General features: G+C 47.5%; 1 protein-coding gene across 1 annotated transcript in view; it reads right to left on the bottom strand.

Moving 5' to 3' along the window:
• LOC119953885 (all-trans-retinol 13,14-reductase-like) overlaps nucleotides 1-19,928 on the bottom strand; it is a 43,538-nt gene that overhangs the window by 6,518 nt on the left and 17,092 nt on the right. Inside the window, exons 4-7 of the mRNA XM_038778509.1 lie at nucleotides 18,492-18,693; nucleotides 6,880-7,077; nucleotides 6,674-6,793; nucleotides 1,803-1,941 (exon numbers count right to left, since the gene is read on the bottom strand). Of these exons, the coding sequence (XP_038634437.1) occupies nucleotides 1,803-1,941; nucleotides 6,674-6,793; nucleotides 6,880-7,077; nucleotides 18,492-18,693 (659 nt within the window). The remainder of the gene's footprint in view (nucleotides 1-1,802; nucleotides 1,942-6,673; nucleotides 6,794-6,879; nucleotides 7,078-18,491; nucleotides 18,694-19,928) is intronic.

The following is a 19,928-nucleotide window of genomic DNA, read 5'->3' as shown; positions in this document are numbered from 1 at the left end:
GGCAACTTGGGCCAGCAGGTGGCCCTCCTGCATCTCAGTGGGCTGCAAGATTGAAATTGGGCTTGTTCACGAACCATGATCTTGAATAACACCCAATATTTCATAAAGTTATAGAAAATAAATTGATTGGACACAAGAGTGCACGGCTCTCACTGTCAATGTTGTGAACAATAAGCACGCACCTCACTTCACGTGCGTATTGCCAGTCATACAGGTTGGAAAAAAATTATGCGGATGGAAACCAGAGGAATGTGCCAACCCTGCACTTGGGCAATGGTCAACGAAATGTCTCATGGGCTGCACGCAGAGCCCAGATGGGGTTTCAAGTGGCTCCCTGGGCTACAGGTTGCCCAGCACTGTTTGTGGGATGGAGTTCCACATTCCAGAAGTTGTAGGTCTGCACTGCCCTTGCAGATTATGCCTGATTTCCCACTGTCAACATCCAAGGAAAATAAACCTCCATATGTTGCCGTTTGCTTCTGGCTTTCAAAAGATTGCAGGTTGTGCTGCACACCAGTCTGCAATGCAGGACCCAACTAAGTAATGGACAATGATTTTTTTTTTTTTTTTTAAAGTTGATTACGTGAGAATGTATGTGGTGGATGGGGCGCTGGTGAGACGAAAAAAAAACCAATTGATTAGTTTGACAGGAACCAACAGTGATACACTTGTGACAAAACTTCAGTACTATTTGTTTGCAGCAGTAAAGGCGTTATCTGCAATGGAGGGAGGTTTTCATAGAATCCCACAGAAGGTGGCCATTCTGTCCACAGGATGCCATTCAGCCCATCAGAGTCTGCACCAATCCACTCTGCCCTATACTCATAACCCCCACCTAACCTGCACATCCCTGGACACCAGGGACGATATACCATGGCCAAACCTCCTCCGAGCCTGCTCACCTTGGCTTGGAAAATGTTCACGATTTTTCATTTCAAACCAAGTTTTTTTTTTAAAAACCGTGAGACTAGAAAGCAAGTCTTCAAAAAAAGTTTGCATTGTTCTGGGAGCTTCAATTGAAAAAAAAGTCAGGCATGGAGGAAAGCAAAACATCAACCAAGGATTCACTTTGAACCCATTTCTTGCTGACTGGCAAGCCGACCAGAGAAAAGTTGTGTGTGAAAGTGAGCATGCATTCCAGATTTTAGTAAAATCCCGGATTTTAGTAAAATCATTGATCAGTTTTCGCAATTGCTTCCAATTGTAGGTGCATGCCTGCCCTTACTAGACTCTGGTAAGTCACCTTATTGAATTGCTATAGTCTGTGTGGTGCAGTGTTGCTGTGTAGGCAGTTTGGGATTTTGCCCCAGCAATAGTGAAGAAACAGTGATATACTTCCAAGTCAGAATACTCCAGGTTAGGTGATTGGCCATGATCAGTGTGTGGGTTACGGGGACAGGGCAAAGGAGTGGATCTAGATCAGATGCACTTTCAGAGGGTCAGTGCAGGCCAAGTGGCCTCCTTCTGCACTGTATAGAGATTCCATGGATACAATGTTCGACCTGGAGGAATTTGCACGTGGTGGCATTGCCATTCTCTCGATGCCCTGGTTCTTCTAGGTGCATGATTCCTCAGGTTTGGAAAGTAAAGATCATAGATGAAAGAAGCATTAGTGGGGGGCGGGGGGTGGAATTCAATTACAACAACTAGAGATACACCTGGCAGCAGGTGCAAGAGAGCAGGTGCAATATTCTGGAGTCCTACAGTCATGTTAGTTTACAAAGTCAAATGCAATCAAATAATAGTGGGTTCTCTAGCACTGGCTGTTAAGTAACCAAGTTTAAAGCACTGCATTGACTTACAGCTCATCAAGGTTGTTCTCACGAAAGAACCAATAATTTGATGCTTTCAATCCCAACTCTTCATTTGAACCATTTAAACCAACAAATACGCTGAATCCTCCCATTCCATGTTGCACCATGTTCAGCTGAGCCTGGATCGCTGTGGGGTCAACAGAATGATCAGTAACCATCATAATCCATTCAGAATTGAAGATGTTATTTTCATGCTCCTGAACATCAGCATAATCTCAGCATAAGCAAGAACTTCTATGATTTTCAGACTAAGATTATTCTGGTGTCCTGGTGACTAGCTAAATAATCCTTTGTTTTTAAATTTAATTTAGAGTACCCAATTAAGGGATAATTTAGCATGGCCTCCAGTGATGGAGGTCTCCCCAGTGCGTGACCCTCTCCCCCGCAAATGGTGTCAATCCAGATTCTTTTCCATTGATGCCATGCCTAGTTCCCAAAACAAAAAAGAGGCAGGGAATAGTGAGGAAATCCCAGCAGCTGCTGCCGTCCCCCAATTAGGGTGCTTCGGGGTCGGATGGAACCAGAGGGGGTTCATTCCACAAAGCACCCTGAAGCCAATTTAGTCTTCAGGCACCTCTGCCACCATCCTGGACCCATTTCCGGAGTTATTTTCAGAGCCTTCCAGTGATCAGGCGACAGGACAGAGCAGGCATCTGCACCACTGCCTCCCGCTGGCACAGGGCCCTGGGAGGAGCCCGAGACGATCCTGCCTGTCAATGATGCCGGTAGCTGGATCAATGCAGCCCCTAGGTTGGTTGGTGGGCCTGGTGTCGCCCGCTGCACTCTGGTGGTGGAGAATTCAGGCCCAGAGGCCCAGTGTCGAGAGCACAGGGTGCATGAGGCGCTCTGCAGCAGGGTGCAGTCTCACTCGTGCCTGGCACGGTGTTGCCACTTACCCCCTCTGGGGGATTCCCGGAATCTGGCACACAAGGTTCTTGTATTTTTCTGCCTCCGTAGATAGTTCAGGCAGTGCCCTATTGCCCCCCCCCCCTCCCCTCTCCCCCAACATCCCGATTCCCTCCCTCCCCACCATCCCCCTTCCTTTCCCTTCTGTTAGTACAGAGGCGAGGGTATCTGGCCTCTCCAGAACAAAGTTTGGTGCTTGTACCATTTGGTTTTTTTTTAAAGAAAGGTGTTGTGAACTGTTTTAATAATCAGAGTATCCACACCCCCCTCCCCGTACATTGGTACTGAGGGGAGGGTACCCGGTTTCTCCAACACAAAATTAGTGTTTGTACTGTTTGGCCTTGTATATATTTTTAACTGTTTTAATAAAAAGATATGGTCAATCCATCCACCCTGCACATCCTTTGGGTTGTGGGGCCAAGACCCACGCAGACAATGGGGAAAATGTGCAAACTGCACACTGACTGTGACCCGGGATCGAACCAAGGTCCTCGGTGCCATGAAGCAGCAGTGCTAACCACTGCACCACCCTCAAATTAGCCTGCACCGTTTAAGCACTGTACGCTCAAATAGTACTCTTCTGATTCCCGTACGAGCCTCCCTGGACAGGCGCCGGAATGTGGCGACTAGGGGCTTTTCACATTAACTTCATTGAAGCCTACTAGTGACAATAAGCGATTTTCATTTCATTTTTTATAAAGACGGATTTGGAAATAGGTTTCAAACAGAAAACTTTAGACATGAAAGCTACCATCAGCCTCCTTCACTACAATCAGTTTGTTATATTCAAAATAGAGATGAATTTTCCACTAGACTGCATTTCTTTCAACATGCTCCTTCAGCTCACCAAGATAACAGAGCAATTCCAACGATGGCGGCAATTGAGGTTTGCAAATCAGGACTGCCGGTGTTGAGCAGTGTAAAGTCCAGCATACAACAACAGATCACAAAGTGGACATCAACATGCCAGTTTCCCCACAATATAGTATGTGAACGAGCACCACTTTTAAAATAAATTAATTTCCAATTAAGCTTGTAAACATGCCATTTAACCCAAACATTTATCACAATGTGGTTGAGATGGACAAGCAGCAAGAGTGGGGTGTCTACCTTTTTACCAGATGTGAAGGGGGAGGGGCATATAATTTATGGGATTCACTGTGCACATTGGGGGCACCCACCACCCAAGATACTGTCCCCTTTGTGCCTGCCTGCAAAGCCACCCACCACACTCCCTAGGATGCCCAATCACTCCCCATCTAAAGATGCTCAGACTTAGTGGAGTTGGGGACCCATTGCTCTCGTCACGCTGTGCTTGCACTGCCTGCTGGGGCTGGTAAGACTGCTAGAGGGTACTGCCTGGATAGGCTCCTCACAGGAAATGATTGCTGCAGGTGGTCCTTTTTTTTTTTAAAAAAAGAAACAAAAAACTGGTCGTTTTGTGATAACGTTTTCCAATCTCGCTCCAATATGCAGAATTGCCTAAATATGGTCCTGCCCACAACGGATGGAATTTACATTGCACGTCTTGCTGGATGTTGAGGCGTTGGGAGCCCAGTGGATCCCAGAAGCGGGCTCGCCCGGCTTGGAATTGGCCATGCTGCACCACAGTGAGCTGATTCTCCGGCTCAGTGTGGCTGTTGGATTGCACCATAAAGTGCATGGAATTGCGGATATAGTGTCTCGAGATGGACAGAAAACAAAACGTTGGAATAAACGGGTCTTTTTCCTATTGGCAGACAGTGACTAGCAGAGTACCGCAGGGGTCGGTGCTCGGACCCCCACGTTATACATAAAATGATTTGGATGAGGGAACTAAATGCAAGTTGCAGATGATACATAGTTGGGTGGGAGGGTGAGCTGAGAGGAGGATGCAGAGATGCTTCAGCGGGGATTTGGACAGGATGGGTGGGCGGGCATATGTAGTATATGGTGGATAAACGCGAGGTTCTCTGTTTGGGACGCAAAAATGGGAAGGCAGATTATTTGAATGGATGTAAATTGAGAGAGAGGTGGATACTCAGACCGGTGTTCTCGTGCAGCAGCCGCTGAAAGTAAGCACGCAGGTACAGCAAGTAGTAAAGAAGGCAAATAGCATGTTGGCCTTCAAAACAAGTGGTTGGAGTATAGGAATAGGAATGCTTAACTGAAATTGTATAGGGCATTGGTGAGGTCACACCTGGAGTATTGTGTGCAGTTTTGGTGCTGTGGTAGTCACCACTGATGTATATATTGTATATAGAGGATGCTGTTATAGGTGCTTTACGGTAAGGCCCCTATATTACAGGTACAGGATGGACGGAAGGAGTCAGTTAGGATTATATTAATTAGAGCGAGGGGAGAATCTCATAGAAACTTATAAAATTCTGACAGGATTAGGAGGGTAGATTTGGAAAGAATGTTCCTGATGGTGGGGCGAGTCTAGGAGTCATAAAATAAAGGGGTAAACCTTTTAGGATAGAGTTGAGGAGAAATTTCTTCACCCAGAATGGTGAATCGATTGAATTCGCTACCTCTGGAATTCGCCACCACAAAAATAAAAGTGAAGGCCAAAACAGTGTAATTTCAGGAAGGGATTAGATAATAGCATCCTGGGGCTGAAGGGATATGGGGAGGGAAGAAAAGAAAAAGTGGCTAGATTAGGGTATTGATCTTGATGATCAGTCATACTCTTAAATGAATGGCAGATGATAGGGCAGCACGGTGGTACAGTGGAAGCACTGCAGTCTCACGGCGCCGAGGTCCCAGGTTCGATCCCGGCTTTGGGTCACTGTCCGTGTGGAGTTTGCACATTCTCCCCGTGTTTGCGTGGGTTTCACCCCCACAACCCAAAGATGTGCAGAGTAGGTGGATTGGCCATGCTAAAATTGCCCCTTAATTGGAAAAAATTAATTGGGTACTCTTAAATTTAAAAATGAATGGCAGATGATGCTCGAGGGGCCGAATGGCCTCCTCCTGCTTCTATTTTCTATGTATGTTTCTATGTAATAATTCTGTGAAGCTTGTGACGCCAAGGCACAGGGATCGGTTGACCAAAAAGCTTGGTAAAAGATGTTTTTTTGAGAGCGTCTTAAAGGAAGAAATCAAAGCAAGAGCTGTTGAGGAAGATATTCTAGAGGTTGGGATCTAGGCCACCAAAGACATGAACACCAATGGTTCAGCAATTAAAATTGAGGGTGGACAAGAGGCTAGAATTAGTGGAGTGCAGATATCACAGAAGGTTGTGGGGTTGGAGAAGATTAGAGCTACGAAGGGCAGTGGCAATAGAGGGACTTAGCACTGTGAATGAGAATTTTAAAAATCAAGATATTGTCAACAAGCACAATGATGATAATGGAATGGGAATGTGCAATAAAATACTAGCAGCAGATGCAATCAACTTAATCTTTTGATTTAGAAACATAGAATCTCTACAGTGCAGGAGACCATTCAGCCCATCGGGTCTGCACCAACCTCCAAAGAGCACCCTATCCCCATAACCCCACCTAACCTAGAATCAGTGGAGGCTATTCAGCCCATCGGGTCTGCACCAACCTCCAAAGAGCACCCTATCCATCCCCATAACCCCACCTAACCTGGACACGAAGGGGCAATTTTATCATGGCCAATTCACCTAACCAGCACATCTCTGGACTATAGGAGGAAACCGGAGCGCCCGGAGGAAACCCACACAGACCTGGGGAGAAAGTCCAGAGACCATTACCCAAGGCTGGAATTGAACCCAAGTCCCTGAAGCTGAGGAAGCATTGCGAACCACTGTGCCCACCGTGACTAACTGTACATGTATATTGCTGTTTCAGTCAAACAGTTCATGGGCCAGAAAATAATGTGCAACTTAACACAGATATACCTAAAAGGGAGAACTGAGACACAACCGCGAGTTACATGTAGGTTTTATTTGTTTGTGCTCTTTATATTCTGTCAAACGAAAGAAGTATCCAATAGTCACACACCTGGTTTACTTTGAAGTTCACAAGGCAGCAATTTTTCATAGGTATTAAATATTCCAGCATCAGATATCACCACAGGAGCAAACAGGTTTATTTCTTCCTCACCCTTCTTCACAGTCACACCTAGTGAGAAAGTGGAAAGTAGCAACAATTAAACCAAATAAATTTTTACTGTCACCCAACGCTTGAACCAATGAAATCACACTTACCACATGCCTGACTATCTTGATTTATTAATATACGTTGGACAGGTGCCCGCATAAGAACATCGCCTCCACTTTTCTTAATAACTGGGATTATGTGAAAGGCAATCTCACTAGCCCCACCCATTGGGTACCATGCACCTCTTTGGTAATGTTGGATTATTAAAGCATTCATCAGAAAGCTGGCATCTTTAGGCATGACTCCTGGAGAAAGAAAACATATTTGAAACAAAACAACAGCACAAAATGGAGGATAACAACGGACGTACCGAATTCAAATTCTAAATAAAGACTGCTGCATCCAAAAATACAAACTATCGACTCAAATGCATGTTTTACCAAGGTTTTAAATCAAGCTGTCATGTTGACAATTTAGAAAAAGGGCCATTTACAAAGTACAAATGAGGTCTCAACATCAATATAACACTGAGCAGTGACACAATGAATAAATTCAAAATAGGGTGGTCACATTGTCAATTGCATGTTCAGTTATTGACAGCAGAAGGATGTCAAAAAGTAATATTTAAATTAATTCTTTAAAAAAAATTTAAGAGTACCCAACATTTTTTTCCCCCCAAGGGGCGATTTAGTGTGGCTCATCCACCTAACCTGTACATCATTGGGTTGTGGGGGTGAGACCCAGGCAAATACGGGGAGAATATGCAAACTCCACAGAGTGACCTGGGGCCGGGTCCTCGGTGCCGTGAGGCAGCAGTACTAACCATTGAGCAACCGTGCCACCCAATATTTAAATACATGAATGTAAATGTCATGCCTCTTAAAATGAATTTGTTACCTGGAGATAGTTCTATGAAGATGAATATATTCTTTATTTTATATTAAAGCAGAAATGAAACAATATTTTTGTTATGGCTATCGTCACCAGCCCCGCAGAGATCATGGGGTGGGGACCATTCGGTTCCCCGGTGACTGCTACGGAGCACAAACATCCTCTTAATAAACAGGGCGGGGCTTTCCCCTTAATGAAGAGCCCACAGAGTATAAAAGCCTTGGTCTGAGTGCCGGAGTGGGGTAGTTAATTTACGTATAAATAAACCTTTGTTTTTGCACCCTATCCTCGTTCCATGCGATCACTGTGCAGAATCTACAGTTACAAAAGGTAATGATCAGGGGTGGCACGGTGGTACAGTGGTTAGCACTGCAGCCTATGGCACTGAGGACCCAGGTTTCATCCCGGTCCTGGGTCACCGTCCATGTGGAGATTGGTTTCATGGGTTTCAACCCCGCAACTCAAGGATGTGCAGGGTAGTGGATTGGCCACGCTAAATTGCCCCTTTGATTTGAAAAAAAAAATTGGGTACTCAAAATGTGTTTTAAAAAAGTAATAATCAGGCAGCACGGTAGCATTGTCAGGCAGCACAATCGCTTCACAGCTCCAGGGTCCCAGGTTCGATTCCGGCTTGGGTCACTGTCTGTGAGTAGTCTGCACATCCTCCCAGTGTGTGCGTGGGTTTCCCCTGGGTGCTCCGGTTTCCTCCCACAGTCCAAAGATGTGGTTAGGTGGATTGGCCATGCTAAATTGCCCTCAAGTGTCCAAAATTGCCCTTGGGTGTTGGGTGGGGGTGTTGACCTTGGGTAGGGTGCTCTTTCCAAGAGCCAGTGCAAACTCAATGGGCCGAATGGCCTCCTTCTGCACTGTAAATTCTATGATAAGCGAGACTCGGGCGAACTAGAAATTCTCAGCGAGTTCAGATTGAGCCATCACTTATAGTAGATTAATTTAAGTGAAGTTTGAAGCGGCAGAGAGGAAATAATTTATGAAATGGTCAAACTAAATTATGTCGAAAGTCTACTCATAAATTTGGTGAACTAGAAATTCTCAGCGAGTTCAGATTGAGCCATCACTTATAGTAGATTAATTTAAGTGAAGTTTGAAGCGGCAGAGAGGAAATAATTTATGAAATGGTCAAACTAAATTGTCGAAAGTCTATTCATAAATACTAAATTATGAAAGAGTGTAGGCAGGATTATGTATTTATATTAACATAAGAGAATAAAAACTAGGAGTAGGGTCCCTCGAGCTTGTTCGGTCATTGAGCAAGATATGGCTGATCTCTTACCTCAGCTAAACCTTCCAACATTATTACCATATCCATTAATTATTGAAAGTTTGTCAGGAATCCAAGTTAGGACCAACCAATCCTAAATATATGTGCATGTCTAGTTGAGAATTAAACTATAAAAGGGAATGGTTTAAGGTACCTGCACGTCCGGGATTTTGCGAAGGGGGAGGCACAGTCTTTTCCTGAGCTGCTGCCCAGAGGGTTGCAGGATAAGATACTAATGAAGGAGGAAATTGGGGAAGGAAGGTGCTAGAGGACTAGAGGGAGCTGTTGGATTGGGAGGGGGCCCAGTGGGGGATAAAGCACAAATGGGAGGAGCTGGGAGAGAAGGTGGGGGCAAGGATATAGACCGAGGCCTTGCGGAGGGGGAATGCGTCCTTGTTGTGCATGAGGCTAAGCCTCATTTCAGTTTAAAGTGGTCTATAGGGTACATATTATGGTAGCGCAGACAAGCAGGTTCTTGAGAGCGGGTAGAGGATAGTTGTGGGTGGTGTGCGAGGAGGCCCGTCCGTGTTTATGAAGCTGAAGGGGTTCTGGCAGGCATTTGTGGATGTAATCTTCTGGCGCTGGGGGTGAAGGTGGCTGAGTCCAGAGATAGCAATATTTGGGGGGCCAGAAGAACAGGGGCTGAGAGAGGCTGACATTTTGGCCCCAATAGCCCAGAGACAGATCTTGCTTGGATATAGGCAGTTGCCAAAAAGGCAGGGTTGTGAGAGAGTGACCTGGTAGAAAAGGTAAGAGAAGGTCAAGTCTATCCTGAGGGAGTCAGCTGATGGGTTCACTTGGGAGGTGGAAACAGTTCATTGACTTCTCTAAGGAGGATGGAGGAGTCAGTAAAAAAAAAAGAGGGACAGTCTTTCATGTTGGGATTTTTTTTCTGCTGGTTTGTTTTCTAAAAATGCATTTTTTTTTTTAAAAAGAGAATTAAATTATAAGTAGCATGAGACCCGAGCTAGCCCAAATTTCTTTAAACATTGTGTTTGCAGCATTTGAGCAACTTGGCAGATAGTAAGGGACCGCATTTCACAACTGAGGCAGTGGGGTCGAGTTGGGAGATCTCCAGACAGGGCAGACTCACCTCAGCTGAAAATGGCCCCATTAGGCCCGATTTCTGTTCCATGAAGGCAAGTGCAGAATCAGGTCAGGCACCTGAAGTTTGGAAGCAAATCCTTGGCAGCCAAGAGGGCCGAGGGGAGCTGGTTAGAAGGACCTCCTCAGTTCTCAGACTTTGTTCCTCCTGTTTTAGACACAGATAGACCCTCTGACCTCAGCCACTTCACCCTTGCATGTCAAGCCACAGCCATTTTGCCCTCACATGCCACCTTCATGCAAACTCATACCTTCCACCCACGCCACATGCCACTTCCAAATCAACTTGCCCCCACACGTGCCTATGCATCCTCATGCCATGTCCATAGTCACTCAGCCAGAAAGAGCCATATGAAGATTTAAAACATAAACGTCTAATGATTGAATGAAATTCGTATTTATACTTAAAGGTGAAAACAGAATCCCATTCAAGAGATTCATTCAAAACTTTTAAGCCTCTCCCAAAACTATCTTCTAGTCTTTGGCACATGAAAGACAGATGGGGCATGATTCTCCGGAAATATTTCTGGCGTGGGTTAGCAAGCAGGAATTGCCATGGGCTTCCCGGCAACGCAATTAACTCCACGTTAGTTGGTCCACTTAATGAAGCCTCATAGGCTTCTCGCCACAAATGAAACCTCGCCAGCTGATCGACCCCCCCCCCAGGCTAACAAGGTAGAGCAGCACTTAGCCAACCCCAGCCAGCACACCAGGGAGACGAGCCTCAAGATTCAGGGAAGGCACCCAGATGCAGTGGAGGCCAGGAGGGACATCCTGTTCCCCGGAGGGCGAGCCATGAAGCAGCCAGTGTTGCCTGAGACAAGGTGGCAGCAACTGTGAGCTTGGGGAGTGTGACCAGGAGGACTGGCCCGCAGTGCCAAAAAAAGGTCAGTGACCTACACCAGACAGCACAAGTGAGGAGACACACCCCCACCCCTCCAATCCTCCCTCCACCTTCAATCCCCCTACCCCAACCCTCCCTTTACACACCCATTCCCACCACTGAACCACACAAGTGGCTAACGGCACCCTCTGTCGCCTCAGGAAAAGCTCCCCCATAATAGTTGGGAGGACCCAGACTAGCAGAGGCGAGGCGGACTTCCTTACCTCCTTCAAGGAGCTTGCCCTGGAGGTGACCGAGGACAGGGCAGTCACCCATGCAGAGGCTGGCGGACACCGCAGGGGTGAGGAACCACAGAGGTGAGAAACCGATCAAATGAGAGTCATTATTGCCTTACTGACTGACCCATCCCTCACACTGGCCACGTGTCCATTTTCCCCACAGGTCCTCCAGCCTCCCACAAGACCACCTCAGAGGAGAGCTCAGAGGATGCAACCCTTAGTCATGGCACAGCTGTCATCACTCTCTACCAGCGCAGAAACACACAGCTCATGGGACAGGCTTCTGGGGCACAATCTGATGAGCACCACATTGCTGCTGCTGAGGTGGAGGAGGAAGCCTCAGAGAGACAGCAGTTGGCTGCTGGATCCCAGGACCCAGCAGGGTCCCAGCCTGATGCAGAGCCAGTGGTACCTGGAGCTGATGGGGAATAACCGTGACATTCAGGGGGAGATGTCAGTGTCACACCAACAGATCCATAGCCACTTGGAGTTGTCCCAGAGGCTATGGGCGCAGGTGGTGTTGTTGGCAATGCATGGCACAGAGGCCAAAACTGCTAGGGTGGCAACCACAAAGGAAAGCTTAGTGCACAAAATCAGCACCCTTAGTGAAAGTGTCCCAAGGTGTCACGCATTTGGTCACGGCCACGGGTCTCAGCAGAATGTCCAGCTCTCTGGGGGATGTCACTCAGTCGCAGGCTGGCCTTGATAATGTTCGACACAATGGTGTGGACCATGGGGAACCGACAAGGCTGGCAGAGCCAGATGTGGGGGCAGCCAGGGCTCGAACCAGCTGTCCCTCCATCCCAAGGTGAACCCCAGGGCCCTATGGCCACTGACCAGGAGGGGGTGCCGTTTGCTAACCCAGACCAATCCCACGGAGTGGTGATGGTGGCCACCAGCTCTCCCGAGTTCCACCCTTGATGAGGCCGCATACCAAAGTCAGCACACGGACAGGGTAGCACGGCTGTGGATGTGCCATCGATGAGTGCAGAAGGAAATGAAATGAAAATGTTGCACACAGGGGCATCGAAGATCACGGGAGGTGGTAAGCAGCTGCTGCCTCCACCTCTCGTGCATTCTGGGGAAATACCTAGATGTACTGGTAGAGCTAGGAGGGCCAAGCACATTGAGGATCACTAAGGACACCCTTGGGAGAGTGGGGAATTTTAAAAACTCATTAAGCACCCTTGTGCACAACCATTACGACGCCTGTACCTTTCTTCTGCAATGCGGTCCTACCTCCGATCCCTTGGCGCATCTCTCCAGGCAGCCCCCTCACTCTCCATGGCACCCACTCAGCTGTGTCCCATCCCATGGGTGTTCAGATGTTGGCTGATGGATTTGTGGTGCTGCCTCCCAGTGTTCAGGGACCAAGGTGTGATTGGGATGCTAGGCAATGACTCACCTGCTACATGGCCCGTCCACCCAATAGAATCCACTTGGAATGTGTGCAGTGCTCACCTTTTTCCCCATTAGCAATAACCTTCAGCTGCACTGCCGGAGGCCTCGACAGCCATTGGGTGGGGTTTATTGGTGGTCATCGTTTCTGAAATAACGGTTGTAAACGATCCAGGGGTTGGCATGGTGATGCCACAAGTGGTTTCCCCACTGAGGTGGCAAGCCCAGCACCCCAAGGCTCTCTGCCAGTGAGCAAAAATGGCTACGCACCTCCCCACAGAAGCCCTTCCGCCAATTTCACATTTTGAAAAAGGACTACTAATTGCTGCCAGCGTGAGCACTTGATGGGGAGGCTGATGAATGCCAGGAGGCTGTTGGATATGGGGTGGCTCTTGTTAATTGTATGGAAATAGTGGTGATAATTGGTTTCTTGCCATGCTACAGAGATCCTGATTTTGCCTACGGGAGCTAGCCGGTTGGCACCTGGCATGGCTCACGTTTTTGGCCTCTCCTGCTATTCACCAGCCTCATTTCACTTCAAGCAACAAGGCCAGGACTTGTGCCCAGCATCCTTTCATAGTTTAATTGACAGTTTAAAAATGTTGTCTTTCAGAAGCCAGAGATAATTGTAGCTTCTGAAACTCAGCCAAGTGTTCACAATGATGCAATAGCCCTTGGGGAAATATCAATTAAGACCTCTTAACAAAATTGCAGAAGCTGATGGCATTATATCTGTAAAACTACCTCCAGGTGGCCTTCCAACCAAAGCAGTCAAGTAGAGGGATTTTAAACTCCCACTGACAGCTTAAGCCCGTTTCTCATGTTTAAAGAGCAAGGGATTTAAAAAGTCGAGATCAGGGCATTTAAATAGATTGGATCTGTCCTGCCCTTCAGGAGCGTTTGCGTCGATTCCATCAATTTGTGACTACACACAAAGGGTTAAGCCCATTACAACAGCCAAAATGGACCCAGCACCAAGTTCAAATTGCCTTCACGAGTTTGGGTTTCCCATCTGGGAATGGCATCCTGCCCCATTTCCCCACTGGCAAAAATTCCATCTGTTGCCAATGAGGGCAGGTCATCTGCTTTCAGGTCCCACACGTCATTTTTTTTTTCTTTTTAAAAAGCCTGTAGATCTTTCCTGACCTGTGAAAATGCCCACGTGTCAGTTCCCAAAATATTCATTTCATGGCAGCGGTGTTAAAATCTAGTTTTTGCCCCAAATAATCGCTGGGTTTCCAATGGTTAATTCTTCAAAAGAACTTTGTTCCAGTTAACTTTATTTTTTCCAATAAATGGCACGGTTTCAAAAGTCAGCGGTCTTTTAGTGGCTGCTAGAGCCGGCCGCGAACCCCTCCCCATAGCCCTGAGCAAAAGGTATAGGTTTCATAGGTGGTGAAGCAAGTAAAGTGGTCATAGTCACAGGCTGCATTCCCCTTTGGAGGGGGAGAGCTGACTAGTAGTGGTTTAACCTGAAGATCACTGCACCTCAGGTGAGGGGCAAGGTGGAGGTGGTAGGGCCTTCATGAATAACCTCAAATCAGTACACAATTGAACCTGCACCACTGGCCTTGCTCTGCATCACAATCCAGCTCTCCAGGAAATGGAGTTAAACCACCCCCCAGTATCATGGCGATCAAGCCCAAATCTGGAGGAATTATTTAGTTAATCAGAAGCTAAAATGCAGGCAATGTCTGTGGATTGGCCACACTAAATTGCCTGTTAATTGGGGGGGGGGGGGGGAGGGGGGGGGGGGAGAGGGAATTGGATACTTAATTCATTAAAAAAAAGGAAGTGGCTCACTAACCAAGGTTATTGCCCAAATTTTTGATCCAAGTGATGTCAAGTCCAATTAACAGCTTCCACAATTCTTTAACCTTGCGCACATTAAATGAAAAGGTATAGATGGGAACATTTTCAAAATGTATTACAATAGATAATTAGTAGCCAAACAAATTTAAATTTAAGAAAATAAATCACAGCGGCCGTGATTTATTTACACCTCGACACATTCCAATCCAAGGTGAATGCAGTATCTATGAGTCATTAGCACAGTGACAGTGAACTATGTTCATACTGTGAATAATAATTTATCAGAATTTTAATGAGTTCAAAGGATTCGTAAGGCAGAGATAACCAAACGGAAGGTGTTCTGCCTGCTGAAGATAAACTTCAACGCCTAAACGAAAGACATTGAGAGTTGGCAATCAACTGCTTTCTCATTTGTTTACTCAGCACATGTAGCTGGGTGATGACGCATGGTGTGAAAACGTATCTTCGGGGGCAAGATGGGATCACCCATTTATCGCGAAGATACAGAAAGCAGCCCATTAAGCAACACTTCATGGCAAGATGACCTCCCCGCCACCCCAAAATATGCATTCATCACCCTTTCATCCACACATCCTGAAATAAATCGGTCTAATTCATGGAAATGGAAAATGCTCACTTTACTCGGCTTTGTTTGCAATTAATTTTCAGAGCAAATCATGTGCAATATTCCAAGAGAAAAAAAAAGAGACAAAAGATAGAATTTCTAGCAGAAATGTAATTTAAAATTATTGGGAGATTTTAAATATTCCAACACATTAGTTCCAAATGTGCGCAAAAATGCTAAATTCAGCTATCCCTGGTTTGGTGCAGAGCTGAACATAAAAAGCTAATAGTGATTTTATTTCAGCAGCTAGTACATTAAATTGTTTTTTTTTTATATAAAGAGCAAAATGCCAAAGTAGTGCAAAAGATTCAGGGTGTGATTTTCCCACTGCGTTGCACCTGCTGCTGATCTCATTACACCCCACATGGGAGTCACCCTTGATAATCATATTTAAAATGAGCCAGGTCAGGATTTCAAAAAGAGAGCAGGAAACACTGCCAAACTCATTTTTACAGTGGCGGCTCACCTCAACTGCACACAGGTCGTGAAGAGGCACCTTTGAAGGATGTTAGCAGCTTTATTATGATGACTGTTTTTGGTTTCAAGTTTGGAGGCCGTATAAATTGCTGCTGCCCTTGTGTAATTGCATGTGGTTATTTCACCGTCGGAAGTCATATGCTTGCTATTGTATTGTTGCTGTTTCTGGTTTAATGCAGCCCAGTTTGCTTTCGAGGCCTGCAGCAAGGAAAGGGAGGGACTTGGCACCATGTGGATGTGGATACCGGCTCCCAGTGGCTGTCACGATAATCGCAGCCCTGAACATCAATACCTCAGGATCATTCCAGGGCTCGAGCAGAGACTTCCCAACCAACAGCCCACAAGTGCATCCATTTGTCCAGGCAGCTAACTATATAGATTTTGGGTAGCACGGTGGCGCAGTGGGTTAGCCCTGCTGCCTCACAGTGCAGAGGTCCCAGGTTCAATACCGGCTCTGGGTCACAGTCCGTGTGGAGTTTGCACATTCTCCCGTGTTTGCGTGGGTTTCGCCCCACAACCTAAAAGATGTACAGGGTAGGTGGATTGGTCACGCTAAATTTCCCCTTATTGGAAAAAATGAATTGGATATACAAAATTTGACTTGGATCACGCCCAATAGGATGCTCGGCAGCAGGATTCTCCACCATCACTGGGTTGCCCCAGGTCCAGGGGCCAATAGATGGCACACAGGTCACCTTACACGCACCAGGGCATCAGGGACTGCCCTTCATCAACAGGAAAGGGTTCCACTCCGGAACATCCAACTTGTGCGCGACTACCACATGAAGATCATGAATCTGCACGACAGTTACATCCTGGGGGCAGTCAGAGATCCCCGACATCTTCAGAGGGCACCCTAGATGACCGGTTGGCTCTTGGGAGGATAAGGGGTACCCGCAGAAAACCTGGCTAATGATGCCAGTGCGGGGGCCAAAGACGAATGTGGAAACCCAATAACAAAGGTCCTTGTGGCCACCCGGGCGGTCATTGAGCATTAATCTGCTCAAACTGCGGTTCTGATCGATGGTGATGCATTGGTGCACTGCAGTACACCCCTCGGGAGGGTTGCCTGCTTTGTGGTGGTCTATTGTACCCTCCACAGCAGCAGGGTGACGTGCTGGAAGTGGAGGAACATGCGGCCAACTCCGAAGGGGAAGCGTTGGACAGAGGTGCTGGAGGACGAGCCCAAGGAGGAATTGCAGTACCAGCTGGAGGATAGAAGACAGGCAGTAGCGGCGAGGGTCCCACGCTCTAGTCTGACTCCATCTGTCTGGTAAGTGCACGCTCACGGCCATCACTTGTACATGGTACGGCCTGGGGGGGGGCGGGGGGCTGTGATACGGGGCTGGAGGCCAGTCCACATTGCAGAATAATATGCCAGAGACTTCACGTCATGCAAATTGTGAACCCAACTGCCCTTAGCCCCGATGGTGCCACCCCCCCTCCATTCTCTTCCCCCCCCCTCCCCAATCTCCACCCCAGTGCCCTGAGTGATCCCCCAAGTGCTTAACCCTCCACAATCTGCCATTACATCTAGGCGTGTCCCCAGGATGCACTCAGCAGAGGAGCCAGCCTACTGCTTACTGCGTCCAATGGCCTTTGATACCTCTGGTGGGTAACCTCTGGGGGCTGGCCCCAGAAGACCCTGGTCCACTTGCCAGCAGCACATGCCCTGCCATGCCACCATGTTCCAAATGCCGACTCAGACTTGTAGTTGGCTGGGGGAGGAGACTCGTGGGAGCTGATGGAGCCCCCCCACCCCATAGGTAGGCTCCAGGTTGGCATCCAGTGCTCCCTACCCCCGGTCGGTGCCCAGAGGGTCTCCCTGGAACAGAGGGGCAGCAGGATGGAGCTCTGGATGCCCCTGCATCATTTGGCTCTGCCAGCCCTGGCAGCTCCCGTACACCTGCACCATGGTGTCAATGCCCTCAGTGGGCCATGCTCTGCAGTGCCTTGCCAATGTCCACTTGCGTCTGGGACATAGTCCTCAGCTGTGTTGCGTCTCAACACTACTCACCTTAGTGGGACATACTCTCCAGCGCCACGACAAGCTCTACCTGATGGTGGGGCATATCCCCCAGCGATGATGAACATGCTCTGCAGCGCCTCCACCGACACGTCGCTCAGCGACTCAGACATGCTGCCGAGGTGCTCAGCCACGGCCGTCACTGACTGAGCAATGTCTTGGACACCTCCACGTATGGTGCTGACGTTGCGTTACAGGCTCAGTTTGCCTTGGTTCCCGCAGCCTTTGAGACCCCTCAATTCGATTATGGACCTGCTGGAGTGTTGCTGACATTCCCCTCTGAATCTTACGGCTGCACCCTATCGACTGATAGGCACGAGTGGACTGGGGGCCGCGGTGCGAGGCACATGGTCATCGGGGGGTGGGGGGTGGAGGTAAACAGACAGGACTAGTGCCAGGGCTCAGATGCAATTCACCCATGCGGCCCAGTGGAGGTCATTTACTTCTTCCGGCAGTGGGTGGCGGTCCTCCTAGGTCACAACCCTGCGCGGAGGGCCACTTCCTCCCATCGGCACTGGCCGTCCTGTTGCTGACCCTCCGAGCCCCTTGGGGGGGGGGGGGGGGGGTAACGTTCCAGTGCATCCAACTGTCTGGCCAGGTTGAATCTTGGAGCTGGTCTGCGCAGTGGCATGGCGGCGTGTGGAATCGATTTAAGTGCTGTTCGCTCTCGTTAGCGGGGAGCTGTGAAATCAGCCGGCGGTACAGTTATTTGCTGTGTGAAGCCCGTGGGGCCTTGTTAAGTGGGCCAATTAACATTAAGACACCGTTGATGGCCTGGTCAGGTTGGCTGTCAGGAAACACCTGGCATTTCCTGCTTGCTACCACAAAAAACAATTTGGTTAGATTGTATTCTTAGTTTTCTTACTTACTCCCATTAGTCAAAAGCATTGCACACTGACATAATGAAAGCAAATTTGGTTAGATCATGCCCTTACTTACTGCATTAGTCAAAAGCATTGTACACAACATAATGAAAGCATATTACCATAATCCCCACAGGTGTAACACATGACTGCTCGAAGGTCTTTATTTTCAGTCAGCTTGTTGACCACATCAGAGAGTGGGGTAGATGCCAGCTTGAAAACTGAGGAGACCCAATGGATGATGCCCGTCTTTATGAGGAATCTGGCCAGTTGAAGAGGGATCATTTTCATAATTGCCAACAATGGTACCTTTTTGGTGGTCTTCTAGAATAAAACAGAAAACATGCTTCAGAAGTACAGAAAGAGCAAAAAAGTCTTCTGCACATGTAACGCAAAAAAAAAAAGAGGAAGTCCACAATTGTTCCCATCTGCTTGCAGATCTTTTTAAATCATTGGTTTCAGGAAGCTGGGCTTTTCCACGTTACTGATATTGGGCGACTCGTGTAGACTACAAGTTGAATCCAGCCCATCCTTTTTAGATGAAAGCCTATTTCATTTTGAAAAGATCCGACATGAAAAGGGGAACATATAAACTGAGTAAGGGGCTGAGGATAGACCCTTGGAGGTATCAGATGGCAGGACACGAGAACCTGGGAATATGCTGGCTAAATCCTGAAAGGAGGTAGAATCTGCAGTGACTATCCCATCAAAAAGTGATACAATAGGGTAGATTAGAGCCGACGGAGAGGAGGTGAGCATGGCCACGCTCTCAAACTCTGCATGAAGGAGGTCGTTGCTAACTATGGCCACAGCCGAAACCGGACTGAAGGGATTTATACATGGAATTTTGACTGATGGAGCTGGGGGAGGGGAAGAATGCATCCAAAGACTTTTGAAAGGAAATGAAGATTAGAGATGGCACAATTTTTTTTGAAGGGGGGGGGGGGGGGGGGGGAAACATATGCCAATATTGATCATTTGAATGTGTGTGGGATACTACCAGAGGAAGGGAATCAATTAACAAAGAACAAATTCAAAACAATCCTATGAACCCCAGCAGAATTTAAACAATTTTTAAAATATATAATTTAGAGCACCCAATTCATTTTTTCTCCAATTAAGGGGCAATTTAGCGTGGCCAATCCACCTAACCTGCACATCTTTGGGTTGTGGGAGCGAAACCCACACACACAGGGAGAATGCGCAAATTCCACACGGGCAGTGACCCAGGACCCGGATCGAACCTGGGACCTCAGCGCCGTGAGGCAGCCGTGCTAACCCATTGCATCACCGCACTGCCCAAATTTAAACAATTGATAACTTCCAAGGAACCTGCTAACCACATTCTTGAACAAATCAGAGACTGCACTATGGTTGAATGGAGGGGCCTGGTCACTCCTTTGGAACCAGTTCAAAATTCTGACAGATTCCATCAACATATCAAGATAGGATGGAATGGAATATGATCTGATAGCATTTTAATCCAGGAACGTAATACGAAGTGTTAAACAAATGTGTTGACCTAAACAAAAAGTTACACTTTCCTGCCAGAGGCAAAA

This window comes from Scyliorhinus canicula, chromosome 19 (genome assembly GCF_902713615.1).
Source record: "Scyliorhinus canicula chromosome 19, sScyCan1.1, whole genome shotgun sequence".
Classification (NCBI taxonomy): domain Eukaryota; kingdom Metazoa; phylum Chordata; class Chondrichthyes; order Carcharhiniformes; family Scyliorhinidae; genus Scyliorhinus; species Scyliorhinus canicula.
The sequence above is the reverse complement of the archived record's forward strand: the minus strand, read 5'-3'. Positions and strand labels throughout refer to the sequence as shown.